Genomic DNA, 14,344 nt, shown 5'->3' with positions numbered 1-14,344 from the left:
TCAGACTTTATTCAAACGTTTTCCAAAGCAATTCACAAATACGTTATTTCGGCATTTCTTCTACATTTAGGAAGAAATGGCTTTGTGTATCAAAAACCAACATTCTGCAATATTCTCTTTTCTAAGCACAGCCTACAGTAAGGCTCAACAACTTATAATACACATGCCCCTGGGTAGCATTCAGTAATCCACAAGCCTCCACATTCTAGTACCAAGCAGGAATGCAGGAAGCACAGTTGTTCTTAGCTATTGCCTATTTTTTTCCTTTGCTTGTTTCTTAAACTTTCATTAGCAAGATCAAGGTTAATGTGGATAAGGAGTTCTTGTACTTGGACCAAATCTCCTCTCCCAACTTCCACTCTCACCCATACCATGTTTCAACTAAATTCAAATGGTAGGGAAATGTCTTTGCTACCTTTCTCCCTCTCTGTTTTAGTTTCTTCACTTATTTCTTCCCTCCCCCTTCCTTTAGACAGAACATACAAGCTCAAACATATCCCCCTGAGTGTTCTGTGAGAAAGCAGCAAATGGTGTTTGCCCTCAGCACAGGATAAGGGTGACAGAAACTAAACCCAGGATAAGGGTGGGGAGGAACTGGTTAGGTACAGCACTGGGGACAATGGGGAGTGGAGGTGGAGGTTAAGGAAGAACATCCACGGTATACAAAGCCATTCTGTCTTTCATAATAGCAACCATTTCCATTGGAACGACAAAACTTCAACAGGACCAAATGTATAACTCTGTATTTACAGTGCTCTTTCTCTTTTATGCTATAGTGTATCTGTGAATTAGGGGTGGGGGGAACTGTGTTAATTAGGTATTAGAAAAGCTACTATAGCAGAGGGCTCATACATGCACAGAAACACCTGCTGGAATATGTCTTGCACTCACACATGTGCAACCTGGACATGTGAAGGCATTAATGACCCATGGGGAACGATCCCAATGGGATCATGAGCCAGTGGATAAAGGCTTCCCATCCAAGGTGCATTCTGTACAGCTTCTTAGATCTCGGCAGCTTTCAGTCCAGTTGCCCATGGTGTAGACCAACTCAATAACATACCCTTGTAGTAGTTTTCTCTCCTTCCCCATTTCATTTTCCCTAGCCCCCCACCACTGGTTCCTAAAAATCCCAGGCTAAAACAATAGAGATGGTCACAAAGCTGTGAGAAGAAGCCTTTCTCAACATATAGGGTTCACCCTTGTCCTAGTGCAAAAATCTAATACTTCAAGGATCAGCATGTAGTTCTAGTATCATTTCCCACATGCATGGGGTAGAGAAGAAAACCATAGTCAAAACTCCCTCTATTCTCCTCCCCATGGAACTCTTGTAGGGACTCAACACTGACTTCAAATGGGGTATAATGTGCCTGAAATGATGGAAATACTAACATGTACCATCCACAATATCCAACTTCCTTATCCATCCCCACCCCTAAGAGTTGGACAATAGGAATAAGGAATCTTTTGAAGTCTGTATGCTGCTAAATGATTCAGGAATATAAACAGGCTGCTAATCTTCATCCTCTAGCTCAGGAAGACAAATGCAAAAGATTTACTCACACATCATTGAATTCCTCCAGAGACCTTGCAGGTGTAAAAACGTCCAACAGACCAATCACCTATAAGAAAACATAAAAATCAAACAGTAAATAAATACTGAACTTACTGCAGTATCCATCAGCCCTTAGTCATTTTAACAGAAACTAATTACAAATCCAGCTACTTCCGTTCAATAACATTACAACATCAAATACTTAACAATTCCAACTGATTTTCTACCCAAATTATGCTTTTGTTTTTTACTTGTTAACATCAATTCTCATAATAACCTGCTTTACTATTAAAATTCTTTATCTCTTTAGAATTTGGTCATATAAAGCCAATAGTTAACCAGAAGGCAAAAAGATTTAGAGTTTCTGCCTCATATGTGTGCACTAATGGTCTAATGAATTAACAAAAAGGAAAAAACAAGTCACACTTCTACATAGTGTTTTGCTTTTAAAATGTATTCCAGGAAAAACTTCCATATTACTGCACAGCCTTCAAAACTGATGGTTTTTAAAGCCTCCAAATACTCTCACAGTACATTCTTTATATTATTCTCTTAAAAGTCGTTAAGAGAATTTTCTTAGTCATTATAAGGTATTTAAACTAGATGATTTAAAAATGAATAAAAAAAAAAAGCCTATCTTTACACAAGGATAAAGCAAAGAGCTACTTAATACTCAGCAATCTATGGTCTTTCAGCAGTTTTTCTGATCATGAATTGATACTGGTTTATCCACATATAGCACCCTCCTTGCCCCACCTCCTGCCCAGTTCCCCTTAAAATCTAGGCCATACATTTCTACAAAGTTAGGCATTAAAAAGGCAAATAAGAAATATTATAATTCATTTATAATATGCCTAGCCCAATTTAAGGGTATCTGGATATGAAACAAGCAAAAGCTAGATGACCTTCACGGAAACTGAGCCCATGACTATGGCCTCACTAACATGCTGCTCTAAACAAGTTAAACACACAGCTCTAAAAGTAAGATATGTTAACTCTCAAAACATTATCATGAAAAAGAGATCTCCTAATTAGGGTATGACTCCGCTTATCCAAATATCAGACTTTTAAAAGCAACTTCAATTATACAGCCTAAATTTGAAAAGAAAGTCAGGAGGTGTGGGATGGAATTCAAGAACACCTTTTCAAGTCCATGCAAATTGTTCCAAAGGAAAGAGACAGTCACCCTTCAGATCCTTACCCAGACAACCATATAGAAGAAAACGAAAGCTACCCATAATTATGCTACCCATTATTATAACTATCATTAACGTTTTGAGTTATATTTCCTTTGATTCTTCTGACGCACATAAATTAAATTGGGGTTATACTGTGCATACAGTTTTACATCCTGACATTTCACTTAACATATAACGACTATTACCCTGTCTTTAACTATTTTTTTCAGTAATATCTGTATATATCATATCTATCATTTGTGTATGCCATAATTTAACTAATTTCCTATCTTTAGACATTTAAGGAATACAGCAAGAAAGAGATATATATATATATATATATATACATACATATATATTTTGCACATCTCATGTTTTCTTCCAAAAAATAAATTCCAAAAAATAGAATTATAGGATCAAAGGACACCAATATATTTAAGGATCTTAGTATTGTCAAATTGTCCTGCATAGAGGTGAGGCTAACCGACAATCCCGCCAATAGTGTATCTGTGACCTCATAATGGCGCCCAGTGAATAGTGCTTTAAATTTAAATCAAATCCATTTTCTTTTTCCTCCTCCATCTAAACCATAATTGTTTTCCTTGAGTTTGGTGCACTTCCGGCTTAAGACCTCTGGTCTTTCGATCACTCTCCCCTATGTGCACTTCTACTTAAGGTAGCTGAGATCTAGAAGCCAATTTTATTTCCCTGTTCCAATATTTTCTAATCAATCATTCTTGTTATCTGAAGTGCCCCATCACCTCAATATAACAAGAAAAGTCTAAAACAAGTTACTCTGTTTTACATTATTTCAGTTTTCATTGTGAAAATCATCTTGATATCAAAATTATTAGAAATGTGATCTACACATGCAAGAGTTACCTCAAAGACAAGAAAAGCAAAACAAGTCAAAAGCATTTTCAAATAAAAGCTCCAATTTCAATCTGAAAACACAACAGGCATTTTAGAATCAAACAGCTGTAAGTTTGAACCCCACTATCAGTTTGTGATTTCTTCGATCCATGAGCTTTTATCTTCTTTACTCCAATAACACCAGCACTTGGAATGGTGCCTGGCATACAGCAGAAGTTCAATTAATGTTCGGTATATAAATAATATTTGGCAAATAAATTTGGTTTCTTCTCTGAGCTCCATTTTCCTCGTATGAAAAACACAGGGATTATCATTGCTTATTTTCAAAGTACTGTGGGGAAGATTGAACAGACAATGTAACTGAAGATGTCTAACACAAAGGACTGACTGACCCACTAGATCACCAAAAGAAGTGTGACCATAGCCAGTAAAGTTTTATAAAGAATTATAAATTACAATGCACATAAGCAAACCGTAACACTTGAAGCAGCTACTTCCAATAACAGAATTTGACACATAAAGCTAAACTAAATTATTCAAATGATTAAAAAGCATGGCACAAGAAGAACAATAAATTAACTTGGGAGATAAGTAGAGAAAAGCAACCTAGTAAAGACCCTACCGAATTTTAATTTCCTAAAAAGGGAAATATTTGCAAAATTTAATGTATTTAATAAAGCACACCAAAACCCAAAATTTTATGAGATTAAAACCACCCATGTTACATAAAAGTATTTTTAAATTTTTTGTGGGCTTTTACAAAATACTCCTCCCTCCATTATCACATTTATGGAATATTAATCATAAGGAAAATACTATAAAATAAATATTTCTCAGCATTAAAATAGATCTGGGGAATATTTTAGGAATATTCCGTAATCTATTCATTTCCCATTTCTTAGGAAATTTCCTTTTAATTCAAGTCATATTTTAATCTATTTCCTTACTCCTTCTGCCATTATATGATTTCAGTCACCTAAAAGTAACCCAAGAATCAAATTTTTAGAAAAAACATTTATAAGACAAATAAGCAGCAAATATCTCCAATAATTTTCCTACAATGGTCCAAAGGCTGACAAATATCAGTAATACATTTTTATTAAATTGCCACACACCAAAAAAACCACTTTAACTCAGTAAGCAATTAAAGACAATATTTAATGTCTTTAACACAAGCACTGTAAAACCACCACTTGGTCTGTCATGGTAAAGTTAAATCCAAGGCTCCCAAATAAAATTTATGAAAGAATTCCCTTAATCATTTTTTAATTTCAAAATATACAGATCTCCAGACCCGTAAGTTGGGGATTCTGCAGCGCCTACCCGACAGCAAAAGGATGCAGCCGGCAGCCTCCCTTCAATCTTTCCTTAGAGCAGGGTTACTGAGATCAACCTCACTAGTTCGATCAGGAACGGGCCAGCGTAACTCTCACAGTCAGAGAGGACATCCCCTAGCTCCAGTCACCCACCTAATGAACGTATATCTATCATTCACTATCACTAATAGAAGAAATAACTCAAGATGAACTACTGATTGTGCATTGGAGGCATTTTTGCATAAAAGATCATATGTGCAGTCTGGCGCCTAAAAATTCTATCTGTTACCAACATTTTAAAATTTTCAAGAGTTTTAAGTTAATGTTGTTGCTGCCTTTGGAGCCCTGGCAGCTAGCTAAAAATTGGATGGTGACCCCCAAAAAATCATTTTTTAAAAAAGAAGAGGAAGAGGACAATAAAATAGAGGAATTCCTCTGAAAATCGGCAATTAAACTTACTGGAAGTCTTGGTTCTTTATTGGATAAAACTACTTTTACATTGTAAGCACCTAACAAATGTTCATAGAATAGGATGAAATGTACGGATTTTTCTACATCGAGTCAAGCCTTTTGGCCCCTTCTCATTCCCCCTTCAAACATTTGCCAACAGAGATATTCAGCCACACGCCTTCTTTTGTTCAAACGAATCATTAATATCTAGGTGACCCTCTACTGTTAGCACCAAAACATCTAATAATAATATAAGAAAAGATGGACTGCTAGTAAGCAAGCTATTTTAAAAATTGTTTATGTAAATTAAAATACTATTTTTTCCTAATACCATTATCCTTTTTTTAAAACAGTCCTATAGCCTTTCCTAAACTGAACTGTATTCATCATTCTGCATCCTTCTCAGCTCTACAAGCACAGAATGGCACAAATGTAACCAGCCCAATACCATATAAGACATCTCAAAGTATCTCATTACAGGAACTTAAAGCACAGAAAACTAAACATGGTTGTTTAGAAAAGCCAAAGCATGGATTCAGATGACTCAAAATAATTTTGCTGAATATATTTGCTTAAATTGTTAATGAAGAGAAACAAAACAATACAGTGTAACATTGGTAATCTCCTAAACCAGATGTTCTTAAATTAGCATAGGCTTCATCAGTGGGATCCCAGGGTCTCACAGAGGTGCTTTGGGGTTCGGTAAATGTTTCGCTTGCATTCCGTTTTGAAAATATTCTTTATATTTAAAAAGCAGTGACAATGCCTGTCACATCTATTAAAGAAAAACAGCATACACATTCAGATGTGTTAAAAATCAAGTGCAAACACATCAGTTATAATAATTGCCAGGCCATTTTGATTTTACGCAGACCTAGGAATGAAGTTTCTCCTGCCAGCTCTTTTCACATAACTCAACTCTCAACTTTTTGTCAACATGTCACTAATTAGGAAGGCTGCAGCTCTGCACTGCACTTTTCTAAAACTCAGTTTGGCCGGCCAAGGTGGCTCACACCTGTAATCCCAGCTACTCAGTAGGCTGAGGCAGGAGGATTGCTTGAGGCTTGTGCCCAGGAGTTCAATCTAGTGAGATCCCGTCTCAAAAAAAAAAAAAAAAAAATTAGGTTTGCACATAGCTGCTCATGTAAAATTATACTTGGGAATAGAAATTATCTGTAGAAAATGGATTTTCTCAACAGTATGCAATCAAAATAAAACACAGAAATAAAAAGGTGTAGCTACAATTATAATACCCATTATCCAATTACAAATTTAAGTTCTAATGTTCTCAAACTAGAAGAAACTTGCACTAAACTAATATACACTAATAAACGCTAATCTGTGATTTCTTTTCTTATTATGGAGGAAAAAAGTTCAATTATTGAAAAAGAACAAGGGTGGGCCGGGCGAGGTGGCTCACGCCTATAAAAAAAATAATAATCCTAGCACTCTGGGAGGCCGAGGCAGGCGGATCGCTCGAGGTCAGGAGTTCGAAACCAGCCTGAGCAAGAGCGAGACCCCTGTCTTTACTAAAAAAAAAAGAAAGAAAGAAAGAAAGAAATTATCTGGACAACTAAAAATATATAGAAAAAATTAGCTGGGCATGATGGCTCATGCCCGTAGTCCCAGCAACTCGGGAGGCTGAGGCAGTAGGATCGCTTAAAGCCCAGGAGTTTGAGGTTGTTGTGAGCTAGGCTGACGCCACGGCATTCCAGCCAGGGCAAAAGAGCAAGACTGTGTTTCCAAAAAAAAAAAAAAAAGAACAAGTGTGAATAGTCAAGTAATAAGTATAAGTACACAGATTTTGAATTTTCTTCTACACAGTAACAATCAGTAGGACCAACGGACTCTAAAATCTCTAAGGCCATTGTTTCTACAATGCTACAAATTGTACAGTACCTTTCACACAGCAGTCACAGAAATTCTTCTTAACTTCATTTTGAAATTCAGAAAGATAAGTGTTTTTAGTCAATTGTTTTTTTACTTTGAATTAATATTCCAATTATATCATTTATTTACCATATTAGGATTTGTAAGTAGTCCTTTGCAGAACAGCATTGTTCTCAAATTACCAAATTAATGGACATATCAGTTAGCTGCCAGGCCATCCTGATATTATGCAGACCTAGGAATGAAAGCCTGCATGTATATGTATATCCACTGATGTACAGGTGGGGTCTCAAAGAAAGAAAAAGTTGTATTTAACTTAAACAATGCCTCTGACATGTTTAATAAATATTTTAATAAAATACCTGAATCTGGAAAAGCTGTCTCTTCAAGAAGGTTAAAAAGAAAAATTATTAAAGTAAACATAAAATAACAGCCATCTTTGATAGGATTTTCAATGAGCCTAAGGCACTCTTCCTCAAATTTTTCCACTGAAATAACCTGTAACACAGGCAAATCAGGCAAAGAATACAAAATTTCTTTTTACTACTTTAATATTTTCTCTTAAGAATTCTTATGAATTTTGTATTGCACTGCATAAAATACCCTTTTTTATTGGAAAATTTTAAAGAATGTTTCCCTTCTAAAAAATCTTTGAGTAAAACTAGAACTTCAGGAAGATGTACCATTTTATTCCAAGATGTACCCAGTACGAGAAGCAAGGACCAAAGTTTGACGAACTCCAATGTATTTCCATTTATAGTAATTAACTAAAGCACTTTTTTTCCAGTTTATTCAAAAACAAAACGTATTCTTCCTTGCATAAATAACTTACATTTTCATGTTTCATATGTTTAAGTAACCGCAGTTCTCTGTAGGTTCTTTTGGCATGAATGATGGACTGAAATGGTCTGGATAGCTTCTTCACTGCCACACGTAACCCAGTTTTTGTGTCAAAAGCAGCACTAAAAGGAAAAAAAAAAAAGAAAAATAAACCAAAAACTCACCACTGAAAGTGCTTCAAATACCATTTTTGAGTATTTAGAAGGCCAGTTCATTTTCAAATGATTAATAAGTGGGTCTATAACAAAATACAAAAAAGGTATAAAGATAAAAACCAAATGACCTATAATCCCACTATCCAAATAAAGCCTCTGTTACTACTTTTGGTGTTTCCTCCTAGACTTTTCTAAATCAGAAGTTGGCAAATTTCTTCTGTAAAGGGCCAGAGAGTAATATTTCAGACTTTGCAAGCCCTAAGCTCTCTGTCACAACTACTCAACTCTGTGGTTGTAGCAGGAGAGCAACCAGATTAAAAGTCTCAAAATCGGTGTGGCCAAGTTCTAAGAAAATTTACAAAAACAGGCAGTTGCCTGATCTAGATGAGCCAACAGATTGATAAACATAGAGTTGGAGTCTGTTTTCCCCGCCTAGAGCTCACTATCACCTTACCACCACATGCTGCCTGAACAGAGCAGAGGCCTTGGAAACCACCATATTCTCAGGACAGTGAGTTGGTACAAATATTTCTTGAGCACCTACAAAGTATGCGGCAGTTTCTAGACGTTGAGATGCAGTAGGAAAAAAGTCAACAAATCCCCGCACTCAGGGAAAGGGGGGAGAGGGGAAGAGTAAAATAATAAAATTATTTCTAATTCTGATGAATGAATGCTATGATTAAATAAAATAGAGTAACGGAATGAAGAGTGACAGAAAGCTAATAGAGTTGTGCTACTTTAGCTAGGATGTCTTGAGGACATTTGAGTAGAGAACTGAATGGTGAAAGTCTTAACTATGTAAAGATACAGGGGCAAAAGCTTCAGGCAGAAGAAATAATAATGGTTAATATTAACAATCATTGAGTCTTTATCACATACAAGGAACAGTTCTAAGCCCTTTACATTAATTTTTCTTAATTCAGCTATTTTAATCCTACAACATCCCTATGAAATAAGTACTATTATCATTCCCCCATTTACACACAAAGAAATTGAAGCACAGAGAGGTTAATAAACTTGACCATGGTCACAAAGCTAAATGTGGCAAAGCAGAGAGTCTGAATCCAGAGCTTGTGCTATTAACCGCCTGGCTCTGCTATCTCTCAGAATGGTAAGTGCAAACAAAGGAAAAAGCAGCGGAAGCAGGAAAAGTATGGCATGCTGGAGTGAGTGACAGAAAGTAAGTTGGCCTGTGTGAGTAAGGCACAGGGAGCAAAGGGAGAGCAGAAAGGGATGAGGTCAGAGACGCAGGCAGAGGCTAGATCATGTAGGACTACGGTTAGGGACAGAGCTGCACAGCAGGAGGTGAGCTTCATCTCTACAGCTGCTTCCCATGGCTCCCCATGGCTCGCATCACTGCATAAGCTCCACCACTGTCTCCCATCACCCCCAGATGGGACCATCTATTTGCAGGAAAACAAGCTCAGGGCTCCCACTGATTCCGCATTACGGTGAGTTGTATAATTATTTCGTTATATACTCCAATGTAATAACAATAGAAAAAAAGTACACAATAAATGTAATGTGCTTGAATCAGCCCCAAACCATCTTCCACCCCACCTCCACCCCACCTCCCCACCCATGGAAAAACTGTCTTCCATGAAACTGGTCCCTGGTGCCAAAAAGGTTGGGGACCCCCAATGTAGGACATCTACCACAAAAAATCTGATGTGTGTTTTAATTATTTTTAGAAACTGTCTGAGGCAAGTTCCATCACGTCTCATCCTCCTGTTTATCTCAGTCCCTAATGAACATCTAAGGCTTTCTGTTCATCTCTTATTACCAAACTCTCTTTCCCCCACCAAAGCCTCTTTTACGGCTCTGTACCTACTCCAGTTCCCCTCTTTTCACTCCCAAACCCTTACACTATGCCCTCACTCTCAACTCCCAATTTTTTATAAACTCCTATAAATTTTTAACCTCCTTTCCAAACCTTCCCTCCATCTCTGGGAAACTAGGTCATACCTAGAAGACACTACTTCTCTCACAGCCCTGCCATTAGAGGGCACCTCTCTCTCATAGCCCAGGTACCTCACCGCTAGTAGGTTGGGTAGGAATCCTTGCCAACCATTACCACTTCAAGACCATATTTTCCATCTGTTCTATAAAAGCCCCTGCTCACACCCCTGATAAACTCTCTCTCCCTCTCTGCTGCTGTATCCACTGATGTGGAATTTTCCATCAATCACTGAAAAGTTAGTTCCTATCTGACTCCACTCCCAACTTCTGTCATCGTTCTTGGCAACCCCAACATCCAGCTGAAGGGCATATCCAACATCCTCATTTCCCGACCTCTCTGGAAACTCCACCTTATCCAGCTGCCTTCACAGTCACACCCTAGACCTCTATCCCCACCAAAAACTGCCCCACCTAAATAATTTTGAATGCCAGCACTCACTTTCTATCACAAACCTAGTTTACTTCTAGTTTACTTAGACCCTGACAAGTTGATGTGTTGACCTCGTCATCATTGCTTGTGTCTATCCCTCAGCCCTCTCTGGTCTTCATTCCCCTTCATGTTCCATGACTATAATCACTCCCTTGCACCCTCTGTCTCTGATGTACTCAGCTGGATAAAGTCTAACCTTAGTTGATCTTGACCATTTAACTCTCCATGTATGAATCCACAGACCTAACTGTGGTTGAAGAAAAACGAATGCAAAATCAGACAGATTGGTTTCATTTTTAATTTCTGACCTTAACCTCAAACTGGCTCTCAATACTGCCACTGTTTTCTAGTAAGTTCATTTTCCTACTCCAAAATGACCACTTGGCATGTTATCTCTGAAACCTCCAACTCATCCTCCTGCCTCAAGAGTTGCCCTTGCCTTCACTGAGAAAACATAAACCATCAAAGGGGAGCTCCATCTGCCCACCACCAAATCTATAAACCCATCTAAACTTGGACCCATCTTCTCCACCTTCCTTCTTGCTGTAACTAAAAACACATGCCCCTTCCTTATCAAAATCCAAGACCTCAATACATGCTTTGGAGCTGTACCCCTCATCTTCTCAAGAATTTCACTTCTTCATTCCCCTTCTCTCTTGGATCATCAGTTTCTTCCTATCTACTGGATCATTCTTCCCAGTATAAATATGCTCTAGTTATTTCCCATCTTCAACAAACAAACAGAAGACTTCCCTTGATGTTCTTCTATCACAGTTAAAGTTCTCCAAAAAATCATCTACACCAGGTGTTCCCAAAGTGTAGTTCCCAGACCAGCAGCATCCGTATCACCAGGGAATTTATAAGAAATGCAAATTCTCAGGTACCACCCCAGAGCTACTGAATCAGAAACTCTGAGGTGGGTCCTGTGATCTGTATTGTATCAAGTCCTTCAAGTAATTCCAACACACACTAAAGTTTCAGAACCACTAATCTGTACCTCTGCTACTCAAAGTGTGCTCCATGGACGAGCAGCAATGGCATTACCTGGGAGCTCATTAGAAATGCAGGACCTTGGGCCATTTTGACAAGATCTCCAGGTGATTTATATACTTCTCTAGGTTTGAGAAGCACAGATCTACACAACTCCCATTCTCTCCTCAATCCATTCCATTGAAACTGTTCTTCTCAAGGTCATGAATGACCGCTATTACCAAATCCACAGCCACTTAGTAATTGACATGGTTAATTCTCCTTTCTCTAAACCCTCTCCATCCTGGAGTCTATATCAACACTTTTATTGGTTTTCTAAGACCTCTCTAGCAGCTCCGTCTCTATCTCCATTGCATGTGCTTCCTCTACTCAAGCTCTGAATGTTGGAGATCTTCAGTGCATGGTACTGGGCCCTCTTCTCTCTCCCAAATTCTCCTTCTAAATAATCTATCTATACCTATGACTTTAAATTAAATGCCATCCATATATTGAAAACTCCCAAATCTATGTCTCTCACTGAGTCCTATCTGACATCACCATATGAAAGACACACAAGTACCTTAAACTTAGCAAGTCCACAACACCCAGAACTATCCTCTCCCTGTCTCTGTTATCTCAATAAATGGACAGTTGCTCAAGCCAGACACTTGATTTTCATCCTGGATTTCTCCTTTTCCTCCAGTCTTCTGGGCCCTAACCAAATCTGTCAGCCAGTCTTGTGGTTTCCACCTCCAAAATACATCTCAAAGTCAACTTTTCTCTTCATTTCACTGCTAGCATATTAGTCCATGTCATCCTCCCTCATCACCAGCCTACATTCTTATACTGGTCTCCCCTGCCTCCTATTTTGCCCCCTTCTGATACACTCTCCACAAACATCCAAAACAGTCTTTTAAAAATACAAATTAGACAAAAAAATAAAAATAAAAATTAGGTCGCACTACTCCCCTGCTTGAAGTCCTTCAAAAAATTTCCTTGGTATATAGAATAAAATGCAAATTTCTTATCATGGCCTACAAGGCCAGGTGATCCGACCACCACTGATCATTTCAACCTGCTCCTGTGCTCCTTTCTTCCCTCTCAGCCACTACGCTCTAAACATACTGCTCCTTTCAGTTCCTTTAACTACTCAGGCTGTTTCTAGTTCCTAGGATTCTCTTCTTCAACCCATTTCACCCCACTGCTAAATCTTTATCCTTAAGTATTAGCTTAAATAGTCTCCCCCTTAGAGATGTATCTAAGAGGTCCCAAGCAGTTACTTTTTGTCACAACACCTTCATTGACTCCTTCCTTATTCCACATAAAGAAAAGGGGGTTCTCTTCTCTTCTACTCCCCTTACTCCTACAAACCCATAAATTAGTAACTTCTTCCTTCTCAGAAGCAGCAAGTAAATTTATACTCTATTCTAAACTAGCTCTGGTGAGACTGGAAAAATGGCCATTGCTCCTGTGTGACCCAGCTTCTTCAACTCTCCACTTCAGAGTCTGCCTGCCACCTGCAGGCTGAGCACTGTCTCTTCTCCTCCATGGTAAACCTGCCAGGCAGCAAGGAATGCCAGCAGTTTTCTAACTGATCTGCCTATGTCTGAATGTGTAAGTTCAATTCACTGGGGAAGAAATAAGAAGCCCATTTGACTTACTCAACCAAGCTATTCTCCATGCCAGCTTTACTAGTAATAAAGTACATTTTTTTTTATCTCTATTTGACTCCTGAATCTATTCAGCAAAAAGCAGGCTAGGATTAATCAGTATCCTAGAGACCCCAACAATCACAATTTACTATCATATTTATTTACCTTTCAGCAGAATGATTAAATAAGGACTGGGGCTTTGGAATTAGACTACCTGGATTTTAATTCCAGTTTTTCACTTAATAGCTATATAATCTCAAGGAAGTTAACTAAGTAATTTCAGCCTCATATATGTAATGAGGATTATGTTTATATCTAATCTGCAGGGTATTTGTTAGTATTAAATGTAATAACTTTTATAGTGGGTTTGGCAAAGAGCCTGGTCCATGGTAAAGCTCAAATATCAAACATTAATAATGTCTGCCTTTCCCACTTATCCTAAGCATCTTGAGGGAAGGAAGTGTGTTTTATTCAACACTATATTACATGGGACTTTGCATAATGCATAGCACATAATACATTCTCAATAAATGCTTAACAAAAGCATAACAGAGTATTTTATAATGTAGCTATCTCAAAATATGAAAGAAAAATTCAACTACATCATTTGGCTCTCAAATTTTATAAATTCCATAGCATCCAACAAGAAAGTGATATTAATGATAAAAATTAACATTTATTGAGTACTTATTGCTAGCACTGTTTTTTGTTTTGTTTTGCATTGAGACAGGGTCTCGCTCTGTCACCCAGGCTAGAGTGCAGTGGTGGGATCATAGCTCACTGCAACCTCTGACTGCAGGGATCAAGCGATCCTTCTGCCTCAGCCTCCCACAGGCACTGTTTTAAATCTTTACATATATGAACATCTTTAATTATCACAACCAGCTTACGAGAAGACATTATTATAATTCCCATTTTACAGACAAGCAAACTGAGGCACAAAGAGGTTAATGTGCCCAGGGTATAGACAGAAAATGGCAGAGCTGAGGTTCATATCCCGGTAATATGTTTTAAGCATGAACTCTTAACCACTACACCATAATGGATAAACAAGTTCAACTTCACTAACAGTTCAGT

The 14,344-nt window shown here is 37.8% G+C and overlaps 1 protein-coding gene across 3 annotated transcripts in view; it reads right to left on the bottom strand.

The window, feature by feature from the left end:
* Nucleotides 1-14,344, bottom strand: part of MAPK14 (mitogen-activated protein kinase 14) — a 75,797-nt gene that overhangs the window by 38,983 nt on the left and 22,470 nt on the right. For all 3 annotated transcript variants that reach the window (XM_069488396.1, XM_069488395.1, XM_069488394.1), the window contains exons 2-3: nucleotides 8,095-8,224; nucleotides 1,564-1,622 (exon numbers count right to left, since the gene is read on the bottom strand). In XM_069488396.1, the coding sequence (XP_069344497.1) occupies nucleotides 1,564-1,622; nucleotides 8,095-8,224 (189 nt within the window). The remainder of the gene's footprint in view (nucleotides 1-1,563; nucleotides 1,623-8,094; nucleotides 8,225-14,344) is intronic.

Source organism: Eulemur rufifrons, chromosome 15, assembly GCF_041146395.1.
Source record: "Eulemur rufifrons isolate Redbay chromosome 15, OSU_ERuf_1, whole genome shotgun sequence".
In the NCBI taxonomy this organism is placed as follows: Eukaryota; Metazoa; Chordata; class Mammalia; order Primates; family Lemuridae; genus Eulemur; species Eulemur rufifrons.
Note: the sequence above shows the minus strand (reverse complement) of the source record. Positions and strands in the feature narration are given on the sequence as shown.